At 31.1% G+C, this 16,500-nt stretch overlaps 1 protein-coding gene across 1 annotated transcript in view; it reads left to right on the top strand.

The window, feature by feature from the left end:
- The first annotated feature begins 847 nt into the window (after window positions 1-847).
- The window catches only part of LOC134717634 (ficolin-2-like), a 38,742-nt gene continuing 23,089 nt past the window's right edge, over window positions 848-16,500 (top strand). Inside the window, exons 1-2 of the mRNA XM_063580128.1 lie at window positions 848-1,020; window positions 3,559-3,701. Coding sequence (XP_063436198.1) covers window positions 848-1,020; window positions 3,559-3,701 — 316 coding nt within the window. The remainder of the gene's footprint in view (window positions 1,021-3,558; window positions 3,702-16,500) is intronic.

Below are 16,500 nucleotides of genomic sequence, written 5' to 3'. Positions count from 1 at the left end.
CATACAGCATCTTCCTTTGTATATTGTATTCAGATTAAGTGTCCATATTACATCGTTCCTTTAAAATTATATTCTACGGAACCTATTAGAACTATTTGTTTATTCCTTTATACATTTAGACATTAACAGATATATTGGGTTTAGATTATTTGTCTTTTTTGTTTTTGATTGATTGCAAATACTTCTAAATGTCTTTTCAATGAAAAATGATTTTGAACTATTGAAACGTTTTAACAATCCAACAACAGATTACTTTGATATCAAAATGGTTGTAATTATTAGTTAATCAGGCAAACCACTTCAATTCATTAGTAAAATATTTCTGGTTTTCAATATTGCGATAAACTGGTATAAAAGGCATATGATGTATATGAATGAGTACTTTCTTTAAAAAAGTATAATAGAACATGCATTTACTTGGAAGCTTAATAATTTCTTTTATGTTTTACGGTTGGTATTTTTAGTGTTAGGCATTTTCACAGAGACGTTGACAAAAATTTGACATTTTCAATGAAACATTGACATAGATTTATATGTATCTACATTTTTTATGTATTATATAATTATTTCTATTGTAACTGTTTTATTTCAAAACTTATATTATTGTTGATATAATTATGTGTTTTTTTTACAAATGACCAAAACAATTGAATATAACTTTTAAAAAAAGCAATGTTTTTTTTATTTCTTTTTAATTTTTATTTAACTATTCATCAAGTGAATTTGTTAACATTATTGTAAATTCATTACTGAAAAAAATTATCTCCAATACCATGAATATGCCAGTATTGCTTAAATAGTTCAGCAATTTTCAAACATGTGTGCTAGTGAATAGTTAACAATCTTCATGAATGAATACTTTGTAGATCTATATGGTGCATTTCTGTATCAGAAGGATATATGTGACAACCCGTATTCCACCCTTAAACGCTGTAGAGTAGATGCTGCACCGAATGGTGGTTTTGGTTTTGAATCTTACATTTTATTAAGTAGTTCTTATATCCCATTGTGTGAAATAAGGTAAGAATATTTTCTTATTCTTTGAAACGATGAAGGTCGTTTGGTTATTTATTCAGCTTGACTATCAACTAAGATAACCCTTTTCTGACAGTACTACCGGTTTAAGATAAGTATTTGACTATACGTTTTACTTTAAACAATAGCAATAATATTATTCCTATGAGTGTTTGTAAAATACCTAAATGTTTTAAACATTTGAATTGCCCCTGTTAATTTTACATCTACCATGTTAAAATATTTCCAAGTTTGCACACCATAACATTACCGTTCTTGATTCTTAATATTATTTTTCAATGTGATGCATACACCAATCAAAACTGAAAGTAGAAAAACGTTCAATCTTCAAATTTTGTATCTTGATAAATGTAATGATATTTAATCGTAGTAAAATCAAACATGTAAACTGGCTATATAAAGTTCCAAAAAACTTTACTCGTATTGATACTTTTCTTCTTGTAGACCCTTAAAGATGTCCTAACTGCATGGACATCTTTTAGTGGTTGGAAGGTAGTATTTACAATTCTTAACTGAGGAATTCTTTTGTGTAAAATTCAATTTTAATATGTCGAAAGCTTTTGAAAAATCTATGAATAAAATAGCTCCTTCTTTATAAAACTTATCAGTGTAATCCATTATATCTTGTATTTGGCATAAATTAAAACCTATAAATCTGTTTTTTATGGATCCTGATTTATCAGCATTCATGATTGAATTTAAGATTTTTTAAGTATTTTGTAATCACTATTTAATAATGATGTTGGTCTTTATCATATGTTTAGTACAAAATGCAGCAATTTTGTATATCTGATAAAGGTTCTTTTTTCCAGTCTGTATCACCTACCCTGTATCGCATGGCTAAACCCGTATCGCATACCCCGTATTGCATAGCAAAATCCGTATCACCTAACATGGCGTGACGTCATAATTAAATTTTGCTGCATTTTCAGGCTTATGGAAAAAAAATGATTTCTATTTAAAAAAACGTCCTATAATTTCAACTAAAATCGATTGTTTTTCCAAATAATTATTACCCAGTAACTTGACGAGTGATTGTAATATAAAATAGTACAATTAAATGTAGAAATATCTGAAGTTTTATTGTTTATTTGGTCATAACTTTCGTGAAGTTTTTTTTCTGCACAAATAATGTTTTTAATTTTGTTTTAAAAAATATATGATAAACAGAATAATACATGCCTAAAGGCCCCCTGGCTGATATTGGTATCTCGGGATGATACGGCATATGATACGGATTTTTTCATGTATTATTCTCTATAAAATTTGCAAGTTCCAAATGACTATTTTTTTCTTACAAAGTTGATTCAGTAAGCTTTGTCTTTGCGTAATTAGCTATAGGTTGCATTTCTGTGAATATTGACAATGCAATTTCCTATAGGGACTCCTTATACGGCTAAAACTTTTACTATGAAGCTTTGAGAAAAAATATCATCCTATAATTGAAAGTTCATTTGCACCACAATGTTTTTCAAAGGTCAAAATATAGGGCTGTGCGGCATACATTTTCAACGTTAATATGCTCTGAATTTCTCAGAGTTTAAATAAAACTTACTTGTCCAAATATAATTTTCAATATAAGTCAATCAAATGATTCAAATGTTATTTAAAGACATTTTGTGGTCGTTAAATTGAAAAACTAGTATATTTCCTTCTTACGTATGTTAAATGAGTTTTTTACTCAATAAAATCATAGAAATAAATGCACAGCTTGGAAAACATATTCCGTCATAAATAGTTAGAATAATAATGTTTTTAATAATTGTATGCTCTGTATACTTTCCCATAAGACCAACACTTCAGTGGCATAGTTTACATATTTGCAGAATGTTGAAATAAAGATGCTTATGATCAGCAACCGTGCTTAAAGGAGAAACAACCTAACTCAGAAAATAGCAATATGTCTACCTTTAGTGTATATTGCAGTTGCGATAGAGTGTTTGCTACATCATTTAATTTTGACCGTCATTTATTCCAAGAAAATCATAATTAACGGAAATATAAAGAAAAAGGCGTTTTATTTAAGCATTCACATCAAATCTAAACATTCCTTTTTATTACAAATTTCTTTGATTTATTTGTGAAGCAAACTTGACGAAATCTGTATACAACTACTTTAATTTGTATTATATTTACATCTTTAACGCTATGTGTGTGATAAAAAAAAACCACTTCTGAGATAATTTATCGGCTTAAAAAATCAAGACTTTCTACACCAGGAATGTTTTTATTCATACATGTGTTGTAACAGCTTTGTTGACATTACAATCGACTCATTACTAGTGACATACTATTCTCAACTCAATTCTTATAGAGGCTATTACTAAGAAAAGGAAGATAAAAACAAAATACATGTAGCTATTTCTGTAGGGACTCACCTCAAATAGAAATACCTTAAATATTGATATTTTCGGTATTAGAAATTCATCCTTTGCCCAATACCCATCAAAAATAATTATAAGGAAATCGAGTATTCAATATGGTTATAGTTAATTAATTTTTTACAATATTTCTTTTTCTCAGAACATTGACTGAGGTTTTAGAATGTTACAGCAATGTTACAAACCATTGTCCAGATTGGCAGTATAACATAGATTATGAATGGCACGCATGGCACATTAGACATTTCAACACTTTCATTATTGGCGCCTGTTTAAACATAAATGGTAAGCTGAAGACCTGATCTTACTTACTATTTTGAATCTTGGTACATTAGCACCAAATTGGTGTCAGTAGGTTGTTTGCTTGAAGAAATTATTAGTCACCTACTATCATCTAAACTTTTAGGGAACCCATCAGAATTATTTTCAACATTTATACGTTTTTGGTAAGGTATTTCAGAATTCATTTAGTGTATTGCAGAAATATTGCTGATTTTTTTGTCAGATTTACTTGCTCTTAATGATTGATTTTTATTACTTAACATCTGTTTTCTTCAATGTTACAATATCGATATAAAAAAAATCCTCTAAAATAATGAACATTAACTCATCATAGATACCAGGACTAAATTTAGTATATACGCCAGACGCGCGTTTCGTCTCCAAAGACTCATCAGTGACGCTCGAATCCAAAAACGTTAAAAAGGTCAAATAAAGTACGAAGTTGAAGAGCATTGAGAATCAAAATTACCAAAAAGTATTGTCAAATAAAGTTACTACTGAGATCTTGTATCAAGAAGAAAGAGTTTAATTAACCATAGATACCAGGATTAAATTTTGTTTTTGCGCCAGACGTATGTTTGGTCCACAAAAAAACAGATCGCTCTAATCAAAGTCATCCTTGTGACTATTTGAGACGAACATCAATCCAAAATTTTATTTTTCAGTGTTTGATGATGGATTAAGGTGTCTTGGTTCAAAAAGAAAGTGTGTGCTTGACTTTGTTAATAGGAACTGCCTTACTAATGTAGAATGGGGAAACCAAACAAGTCCTAGAATGACAATGAAACAGTATTGTATGTAAGTAATTAACACAAACACTACAAGGCCTAGAATGACAAAGCAACAGTATTGTATGCAAGTAATTAACACATACACTACAAGTCCTAGAATGACAATGAAACAGTATTGTATGTAAGTATTTAACACAAACACTACAATGCCTAGAATGACAAAGCAACAGTATTGTATGTAAGTAATTAACACAAACACTACAAGGACTAGAATGACAATGAAACAGTATTGTATGTAAGTAATTAACACAAACACTACCAAGTCCTAGAATGACAATAAAACAGTATTGTATGTAAGTAATTAACACAAACACTACAAGTCCTAGAATGACAATGAAACAGTATTGTATGTAAGTAATTAACACAAACACTACAAGGACTAGAATGACAATGAAACAGTATTGTATGTAAGTAATTAACACAAACACTACAAGGCCTAGAATTACAATGAAACAGTATTGTATGTAAGTAATTAACACAAACACTACAAGGCCTAGAATGACAATGAAACAGTATTGTATGTAAGTAATTAACACAAACACTACAAGGCCTAGAGTGACAATGAAACAGTATTGTATGTAAGTAATTAACACAAACTATACAAGGCCTAGAATGACAATGAAACAGTATTGTATGTAAGTAATTAACACCAAAACTACAAGGCCTAGAATGACAATAAAACAGTATTGTATGTAAGTAATTAACACCAAAACTACAAGGCCTAGAATGACAAACCAACAGTATTGTATGCAAAAAATTAACACAAACACTACAAGGCCTAGAATGACAATGAAACAGTATTGTATGTAAGTAACTAACACAAACACTACAATGTCTAGAATGACAATGGAACAATATTGTATGTAAGTAATTTACACAAACACTACATGGCCTAGAATGACAAAGCAACAGTATTGTATGTAAGTAATTAACACAAACACTACAAGGTTAGAATGACAAAGCAACAGTATTGTATGTAAGAAAATAACACAAACGCTACAAGGCCTAGAATGACAATGAAACAGTATTGTATGTAAGTAATTAACACAAACACTACAAGTCCTAGAATGACAATGAAACAGTATTGCATGTAAGTAATTAACACAAACACTACAAGGCCTAGAATGACAATGAAACAGTATTGTATGTAAGTAATTAACACAAACACTACAAGGCCTAGAATGACAAAGCAACAGTATTGTATGTAAGTAATTAACACAAACACTACAAGGACTAGAATGACAATGAAACAGTATTGTATGTAAGTAATTAACACAAACACTACCAAGTCCTAGAATGACAATGAAACAGTATTGTATGTAAGTAATTAACACAAACACTACAAGGCATAGAATGACAATGAAACAGTATTGTATGTAAGTAATTAACACAAACACTACAAGGCCTAGAATGACAATGAAACAGTATTGTATGTAAGTAATTAACACAAACACTACAAGGCCTAGAATGACAATGAAACAGTATTGTATGTAGGTAACTAACACAAACACTACAATGTCTAGAATGACAATGGAACAATATTGTATGTAAGTAATTTACACAAACACTACATGGCCTAGAATGACAAAGCAACAGTATTGTATGTAAGTAATTAACACAAACACTACAAGGTTAGAATGACAAAGCAACAGTATTGTATGTAAGAAAATAACACAAACGCTACAAGGCCTAGAATGACAATGAAACAGTATTGTATGTAAGTAATTAACACAAACATTACAAGGCCTAGAATGACAATGAAACAGTATTGTATGTAAGTAACTAACACAAACACTACAAGTCCTAGAATGACAATGAAACAGTATTGTATGTAAGTAACTAACACAAACACTACAAGTCCTAGAATGACAATGAAACAGTATTGTATGTAAGTAACTAACACCAACACTACGAGGCCTAGAATGACAATGAAACAGTATTGTATGTAAGTAATTAACACAAACACTACAAGGACTAGAATGACAATGGAACAGTATTGTATGCAAGTAATTAACACAAACACTACAAGGCCTAGAATGACAATGAAACAGTATTGTATGTAAGTAACTAACACAAACACTACAATGTCTAGAATGACAAAGCAACAGTATTGTATGTAAGTAATTAACACAAAAACTACAAGGCCTAGAATGACAAAGCAACAGTATTGTATGTAAGTAATTAACACAAACACTACAATGTCTAGAATGACAAGGCAACAGTATTGTATGCAAGTAATTAACACAAACACTACAAGGCCTAGAATGACAAAGCAACAGTATTGTATGCAAGTCATTAACACAAACACTACAATGTCTAGAATGACAAAGCAACAGTATTGTATGTAAGTAATTGACACAAACACTACAAGGTTAGAATGACAAAGCAACAGTATTGTATGTAAGAAAATAACACAAACGCTACAAGGCCTAGAATGACAAACCAACAGTATTGTATGCAAGAAATTAACACAAACACTACAAGGCCTAGAATGACAATGAAACAGTATTGTATGTAAGTAACTAACACAAACACTACAATGTCTAGAATGACAATGGAACAATATTGTATGTAAGTAATTTACACAAACACTACATGGCCTATAATGACAAAGCAACAGTATTGTATGTAAGTAACTAACACAAACACTACAATGTCTAAAATGACAATGGAACAGTATTGTATGTAAGAAAATTACACAAACGCTACAAGGCCTATAATGACAAAGCAACAGTATTATATGTAAGTAATTAACACAAACACTACAAGGTTAGAATGACAAAGCAACAGTATTGCATGTAAGAAAATAACACAAACGCTACAAGGCCTAGAATGACAAAGCAACAGTATATGTATGCAAGTAATTGAAACCAACACTACAATGTCTAGAATGACAAAGCAACAGTATTGTATGTAAGTAATTAACACAAACATTACAAGGCCTAGAATGACAATGCAACAGTAATGTATATATGTACTTTTTACTGCGATCTATAATCAAAGTAAATGTTTGAAAGCCAATTAAAACACAAATTACAAAAGAAAAAAGAAAATGAAAAATAAAGCTTAATTATTTTTGCTTTTACCACAACATGCAGAATTTCTAAACGCATCATGGCATTCATACAGCTTAAATATATATTACGTTATATAACGTTGACAAAGGAAACCGGGAATGTGTCAATGCGACAAAAAACCGACCATAGAGCAGACAACAACCGTCGGCCATCAATGTTGCGAGAAAATCCCGCACCCGTAGGTGTCCTTCATCTGGCCCCTTAAAAAAATATGCATACTAGTACAATGATAATGGACGTCAAACTGAACTCCGAATTATACACTAAAAACTATAATAAAAAAGCATACAAGTTTAACAAAGGCCACAGGCTTCTGACTTGGGACAGGCGCAAAAATTGCGGCGGGGTTAAACACGTTTATGAGATATCAAACATCCCCCTATTTATCTATCCAATGTAGAAAAGTAAACGCATAACAATACGCACATTTGAGTTAAGTTCAAGAGAAGTCCGAAGTCCGATGAACAAAAGAAAATAAATAAAATGACAGCATTTCATAGATAACAACAGACTACTAGCTTTAACTGACATACCAGCTAGTTTCAGACCTCAATAAAACTAATTGAAGGTATGTTTTCATCATACGTATATCAGACTCAATCCCTCCCGTTCGGGATTTAGTATCATGCTATCATAAAATAAATAAGAAGAACATAACCCTGTCATGCCAACAAATGTTTTTTTTATTAAACGAGTATGTTCAGTTCCGATGCAAACATCCTATAAGTGAATCAATATTAAAGCCAAAATATGCAATCTTTCATTACCTGACAACAGTATCGTAACTTTATGTATATTTTCACATCACGCAAAAACCCGATGTTATCAATGATTTATTTTTCTCTAGTCGTGTAAATAATGGAATCCAATGTTCTGTCAATAAAGCACGAGAGTTCGGATGTTCCGATGAGTTTTATGATTTTTTGCTACATTCTTCCTACGTCCATTTGCCAGAAGAGTGTTTTGAATCTAATTCGACTAAGATGAAATGGCTTTATATGTATACAGAAATACCAACACAGATCCCAGAAAGACAAAACAGAACAAAAGAATCAAATACATGTACTACTACTGACGATGTTGTTAGTTCTGCAGCTTGGAATTACATGTCACACGTTTCAAAACTCAAACTGAATTTGATTTTGTACTTGTTACAAGCAGTTTGAAGTTACCATTGAAAACTTCCTGATTTAAAGTTCACGAATACCAATATTCTTGCACTTTTTCAAAATGTTTTTTGGTTTAGTTGCTCTTAGTTGACAACATTTTGACTGTATATGTTTTGATGTAAAATATGTTCCAGTTAGATTGATTTACTCCAAAAATGAGCATAGATGACTGTTTGGCTTTGACAGTGATTGGTAATCTAGATTTAGATCCCTGTTCAAGGATAATCCATTATAAAAAATGGATTTGCTGTTTTTATGCATATATAATATTTAATAGTATTTCCTATTTGTTTCAAAATAAAATCAATGTATGTTGTTTGATGTTGTTTTTTTTGTAATCGCAAATAGAAATCTTTTTGAATTCGAATGAGATATCGTTAAAACAATTTTAGTAAATTGTCTTTAAAAAAAACCACATTAGTCTACATAAAAAAAACGTTTAGTTAGATTACATTTTACTCGAAATTTACCACACGTTCATCCAAAGCAAAGTTATTGCGTGTATCATTACACACGTAAGGATCTTTTTATGTGAGATATACGTTGTTTTGAATTAAGAAACTGGACATTAAAAACACAAAATCAGTCAATATGTTTGAATTAACAGAAAATAAATTATCTCGGTGCCATTAATCATTGTGTTTCTTAAACTATATTAAAGAGTTTGAGAGTTCTTTTCTATTCTTTAGATATGTTTAAACTGGATATAGGAAGATGAGGTGCCAGTGCCAATGAGACAACCCTCCATCCAAATAATAATTTTATAAAAGTAAACCATTATAGGTCAATGTACGGCCTTCAACACGGAGTCTTAAATCACACTCAACAACAAGCTATAAAGGCCAAGACATTTCTAGTGTAAAACCATTCAAACGGTCTAATTTATATAAAAAAGGAGAAACGAGAAACACACATAAATTACATTAACAAACAACAACTTCTGTACATCAGATTCCTGTAAGCGGGATTACACATTTTAATGGTACCAAACCTTCTTACTTTTTCTGAAACAATAGTATAACTTCACAACATAGAAAAACACACGATAAAATATCAATTGGACTGCTGAACTCAATCAAAAAGCGTAAATTTATTTGGCTATTTGATAAAGGACTTTCCATTTTCATTTGCCCTGAAGATCTCTTCGTTTTGCAATTTTTACCTGTTATAGGTAATTGGTCGAACACTTTTTTTTCTCGAGAAAGCGCTTTTATTACCCAAATCTGTTTCGCATTAGGCTATGACAAGGAACTACGTACCTTCATATCGTAGATCATATCAGTATGAAGAACTGAGAAGAATGCTATTAAATACAATAAAGGAACCGATTTTTCTTTCAGGCAAACAATTGTAGATGAAGATATCTCTGAATTTGAAAATGCTACTTTAATTTGTTTTATCATAGGCACCAATGTTGAATAATTTAAGTTATTGTGGCAATGACAGCGAGTTTTGAATTTCAAAGAATTGATTGAACATTTACAAATAGATGACATTATAAATAAAATGTTTTACAAAGTTCAATTTTTTTCCGAAGCAATAAAATCGGCCAAAACCTATAAACTGTAAAAACCAACATTGTACACAAATTTCCTGGTTTTTAATTCAGACACACTTAAATTGGTGATGGAGTAATTCCAATGTTTAACTGCACCTCTACAGATCCTACATGATAATTATGATAAACATTTATCAAGATTGGTAACTGCTGGAAAACACAAAGGTTTATATCTAAAGTAATATTAAAAAGGGAAAAGTAATGAAAGAATCGAAACATATTACCCGACATTCGTTTCGGGTTGAATAATAAAAACAAGCATGATACACTTAAATGCATAAAATTGACGTAAATAACTGACTAAAAATAATTTGTTATTAGCATGTTTACTTTAACAGTATATATTAAATCATAGACATGTTTGCTGAATTATTGGCAGATTGGCTAAATTATTTATTTCATCTGGCTTGCTAGTAGGGGACAAACAAAATATTCAGTTTATTATCAAGGTTTCGATGTTTGGACGATCATTTTTTTATATGTGTTAGTGTGTCTACCAGACAGTAATTATCTGCACGAGTTATTCCTAGTGTGAGTTCCGAATGGTTCACTCTACAGAAAATTTTGAAAGTAAAATTATTCTTAGGATTAACACCAGTTATATGTTGTCAGCTATTATCATGTCGAATTAATGGTGTCATTCTTCTGTTATTAAGATATCAAATATCAATATTTGTAATACAGCAATACACAGAATGGTGTACCCAGTCTGATAGTAAAAATATAAATTGTAATGGCAACCATTAATTTTATATTAAATATAATCTAAATAACATGACTTATGTTAGAAAAAATGTTGTAATACCAATTTTTGACATGCCTGTTCATTGAAAAAGAATCACATAGTACTTCAATAATAATAATAGTTAAAATAAAATGAGCAAACTGAGCATTATTGAGCATCGAAACTTAATTTTCATAGACCAACTGTACTTATATCAAATTGAGAATGGAAATGGGGAACGTGTAAAAAAGACATAGTCTGATATTAGAAGATGTAAGAAAATAATCTTAACAAAATGACAATAATAAATAAATAACAATAGATTACTTGCAGTTAACTGACATGCCAGCCTCAGACTTCAATTACACTGATCGACAGATTATCTGTTCATCATATTAATATCAGACACAATCCCTCCCGTTAGGTTTTTTTTTATCATACCATCATAACATATATGGGAAGAATACAACCGGTGTCATGCTAACAACTGGTTTTTAATAAATGTGTTTAGTTCCGGTGCAAAGACCCTAGCAGCCACAAACAATTGCGCAGCTTTGAACACGATTACAGATAGAAATATATATCTCGACAACACTATGCAGCTGGTTTAAAAGACGATGCGACCTAATATTAACAAGCGGGACATGTACCGGTCAAAACCCGCGATGAACGAGCTAGGGCACCGCTTTTTTTGTCAGTACCAAGTATGTTAGTGTCTATCGCTGTCAAATTTATTAAGTGAAAGAAACAAATTAACGGATACCTATTTCATTAAAATTGTCACCAAATGAAACAGATGTATTTTTAGCAAACGAACATTGAACACCTCCTTCGAGCTTTATGTATTCATTACGTGGAGTGTTTAGCTTTTTGTGTGAGTTTGTTTCATACTTAATATTCACATCAGACTTTTCTAACCTCGTTTATCATACTTGTCAAGTTGCGTTCAACTTTATTTAGCTTTGTAGAAAAGACAGAAACATTCATATCCCTTCCCACAATAAGGGTCTTCAAATCATCAAATTGTTTTTGTGATGCAATGTTGGATTAAAAATAATCCAATGTTTTAGTTTTATTTGATTACTGGTACTGCACTACATGTACATGTATGATGTAGTTTTCTTTTTTGTTCAGAATTGTATCGTTATAATATAACTGGTTATACATTTTATATATTATAGCAAACTGTAGGTTATGCTAGGAACTATATATAATTTTCTTTGGTTCTTGTAATAATGTAGAAAAGTGAAAAAAATCCCGCCAATAATTACTTAATTTCTTGTTATGGAAAAGTAAAATTACAAACATACTGATCTTAGAGGAACATCAAATCGGAAAGCCCATAATCACATTGTTTTAAAACTTTATTAGATATTGAAAATATACATCCAAAAATGTTAAAAAAAGTATATGTCACCGACTTCGTTTCCGAGAAAAATCTACTTTTAGAATGGTCCGGGAAATTACTAAATTACATTGAATATATAGGGAAAATCCTTGTTTTTCTTCTACATTTTTCGGTTTCCTGTATAAATGACACAAATCACTCCATAGAATTAAAAAAAAAATAATAATTTTTTTTCTTCTTTGTCTTATCAATTAGATGATGTAAAAAAAAATATATGGTCATCGACTTCGTTTTCCCATTAGAGGCGACGCAACTTCAACATTTTGCCAAAAAAAACCCATCAAAAATCGTGACGTCGTCAGTTTTATTACATAACGTCAAGTTATCTTACTATGAAATTCCAACGTCTTGATGTTGATTATGCATAACTATTATATATTTTGTATCGATAGGTTCTTTATATCCTACGGGTCCGTCATTTATACATTTTAATTTTGTATTACCAATATTCTTTATTCTTTATATTTTAGCACCCAATTATTCTCTGTTATTTATTTTTTTGCACTTTATTCTGCAAGTTTTGCTCTTTATTCTTTGTTCCGTAAACCCAGATTAGACCCCCTTTTAAATATAGAGTTGTCAGGTAACCAATTAATAAATTATTTAAGACTGTCTAGTATGTCATCTGTTGACATGATTTCACCGTTCCGGTATAATATTTGGCCACTTTTTGAAAAACCAGTAACTTTAGCAGCGGAACATGTGATGGCTTGTTTCGGAACTATATAACGACATAATGTGTTCTGTCCATATGCTGCTGCAATTTGTATTATATCAGAGAAGATTCCTGTAACGATAAAGGATACCAATATATTGTCTGTTTCTACAAATATTTTACATTGATAGAAGTTGACATCGCATATATCAACAAACATTATATAAATCATTCTACAAATTCTTGAAAGAGTTTCGTCTAATTATTAATGCATCTGCAAGTTAACAAGAAACTGAACATGCATACAAAATGACATCTTAGTAAATATCTGTTTTGTTCTGTATAAAATTTATTGTACATGTATGAATAGAAACGTTAAGTATTACTACATGGATATAGGAAGATGCGGTGTAAGTGCCAGTGAGATAATTCTCCATCCAAAAAACAATTTAAAAAAGTAAATCAATATTTCGTCAATGTACGACTTTCAACACGGAGCCTTGGCTCACACCGAACAACAAGCTATGTTTATAGTTATTGTTCCCAAGGTGTACATGTGCATGTTCGAAGTATACATAGAACCAGTACATGATACACAACATGCGACAAAAAAGGAGAGTTGTAATATAAACAGGAAACCTAAGCCCTTAGTCATTGTAAAATTCAATAAGATTGAAGTAACATTAGAGGGACAGAAATATAAGAATTCACAGTGCATCAAATACAAAATTTGAATTAAACATTATTTTTATTATATATATATCTGACCACACTCGGATAATCCAACATCTATATAAGGTTATATTTGAAATGAGTATTGTATTTATTCTGCAAACGTCTTTCAGAGTTTTTAAATGTGACAATAGATGTCAATGCAGAGAGCAAGTGTAGTTGACACCATTAAAAATAAAACAACACGATGCGGTGTACATGTAGTTGTCAAGGAACCAACTATCCACTAGAGTTCACATGCGATGGATATAAGCAATTACAGACTAAAGTACGGACTTAAACAAAACAAAAAAAACAGACGGACAGACACCAGATATTTGTATATCATAATACGTCCCGTCACAGTTATGACGGGCATATAGAAATGTGAAAAAATGCAGGAAGATACCTAACGGCCTTTTTTTTAACTAAATAATTACGATCTATTAATAAAGCTCTTGAAAAGCGTATCGACCGGGAATATTTTATTTGGTTTTATCTGCAATTTGACGCTCCGTACAATAATATATAAAAAGAAGATGTGGTATGATTGCCAATGGGACAACTATCCACCAACGACGAAAATGACACAAACATTAACAACTAAAGGTCACCGTACGGCCTTCAACAATGAGTTCTTCGTGTATTGATAATTACTAAAAAAAGAAATATATAAATTCTTGAATTTGAAAATATTCTTATTGCATCCTGTGGCATTTCTTCATCTTGTATTTTAGGAAACAAATTCAATTTTCTAGACGTTACATACATTTGTACTTCCCATCAAATTTGCCGTTGTTCTGTCGGAAAGTCGCTGGTTTCAACATTGCAAACTCTGGCCAAAGGGACATAACTCGTACAAAACGTCGCAACATTTCGCGGAATCCGATAGATGGCGTTCATTTACTGTTAATTGACCTTAAGTGTCTTATTTTCAATACCATAGAGTTTGAGCTACCTTAAATGGGTGACGATGTGAGACTTTGTTTGAAGCTTTAGCGAGGTCCATTATGATCAAGTCAATTTGTGTGTTTCTATTGTTTGATTGTGCTAGTTTTTGAATGAAGTATATTTATAATTGTTCTTCACACGACCTTGTTTTTCTGAAAATCGTATAATATATAATAAGAATTGGGCAACTCTAAATGTTTTACGATCAATCAGTCGGAAATAAAATGTTTTAACAACCAATATAAAATTGAGAATGGAAATGGGGAATGTGTCAAAGAGACAACAAGTTGACCAAATAAAAAAACAACCGCAGAAGGTCACCAACAGGTCTTCAATGTAGCAAGAAATTCCCGCACCCGGAGGCGTCCTTCAGCTGGCCCCTAAACAATCAGTGATAATGAACGCCATACTAATTTCCAAATTGTACACAAGAAACTAAAATTAAAATAATACAAGACTAACAACGGCCAGAGGCTCCTGACTTGGGACAGGCGCAAAATGCGGCGGGGTTAAACATTTTTGTGAGATCTCAACCCTCCCCCTATACCTCTAACCAATGTAGAAAAGTAAACGCATAACAATACGCACATTAAAATTCAGTTCAAGAGAAGTCCGAGTCTGATGTCAGAAGATGTAACCAAAGAAAATAAACAAAATGACAATAATACATAAATAACAACAGACTACTAGCAGTTAACTGACATGCCAGCTCCAGACATTTTTTTTTTCAAATGAAAAATCTTAACATTTGTACTCAGAAATGTGATGACATCAAGATATATTTAATTTCTATTGAGAAATGGCCCGAAAGAAATTAGATATATAAAAATTTCAAAAAATCAAAAACTTACCTTGATTTTGATGTCTAGTTTTTTCATGTCTGCAGAGGATGGCAAATAGATAAATACCCGATTTTCAATTGACACGGTCCACTCAGTTACACAGTTTAAATCACCTTTTGTCTGCAGATTTCTATTGTCCATATATTGTCCATATCAATCAATACTACTCACATCATGTATTATATGAAAGGAGATTCTCAAACCTCTTTCCCGATTTAGTTTATTTTGGCACCTTCTACAGGAACGACAAAATATGGAAAGCAACATCTAGTAACGTTTATGATTTTTTAAATCATAAAATGCTTTTAAAATTAGTTCCTGCCATCCCATAAAACTTGTGCATGAGTTTGTCTGTACTCAGAGTAAAATTTGTGGTGTTAATACGACCATATTAGCCGAAAGGTTATGAAGAACCTTAATAGTAAAAGACACTAGTTTTGATGTTTGTGCGCTCCACTCCAATCTTAATTGACAAGAATTTATCTGTGATTTTAACCCTGTATACCACCGTTCCCAATGTGGAATTAGGTATTTTTTTTAATATTTTGAACGACAATTTTTTTTTATATTTCTTCCATTGTGACGATAACTTTTGTTAACGTCATAGACCTGATACAATGAATGTGGTTTTAAAATTTGATAGATGCTTTTTGTGCTTTTATGTTAAATATTTGTTGGTTTTGAGATTGTGACACAGAGATGACTGTTGTATCCATATTTTGATTATTTTACCTATTATGTCTGTTTGTTCACACATCGTTGTCATTATAATGGAATGTGATGCGACTGTCAAACAAGTGAAAGGTCTAGCGCTACAAAACCAGGTTCAATCAACCATTTTCTACATGCCTGTACCAAGTCAGGAATATGGCACTTGTTTATTCATCGTGTTAAGTATTTTAGTTTTTCCGTTTTC

The sequence above is a fragment of the Mytilus trossulus genome, chromosome 5, assembly GCF_036588685.1.
Source record: "Mytilus trossulus isolate FHL-02 chromosome 5, PNRI_Mtr1.1.1.hap1, whole genome shotgun sequence".
NCBI lineage: Eukaryota > Metazoa > Mollusca > Bivalvia > Mytilida > Mytilidae > Mytilus > Mytilus trossulus.
Note: the sequence above shows the minus strand (reverse complement) of the source record. Positions and strands in the feature narration are given on the sequence as shown.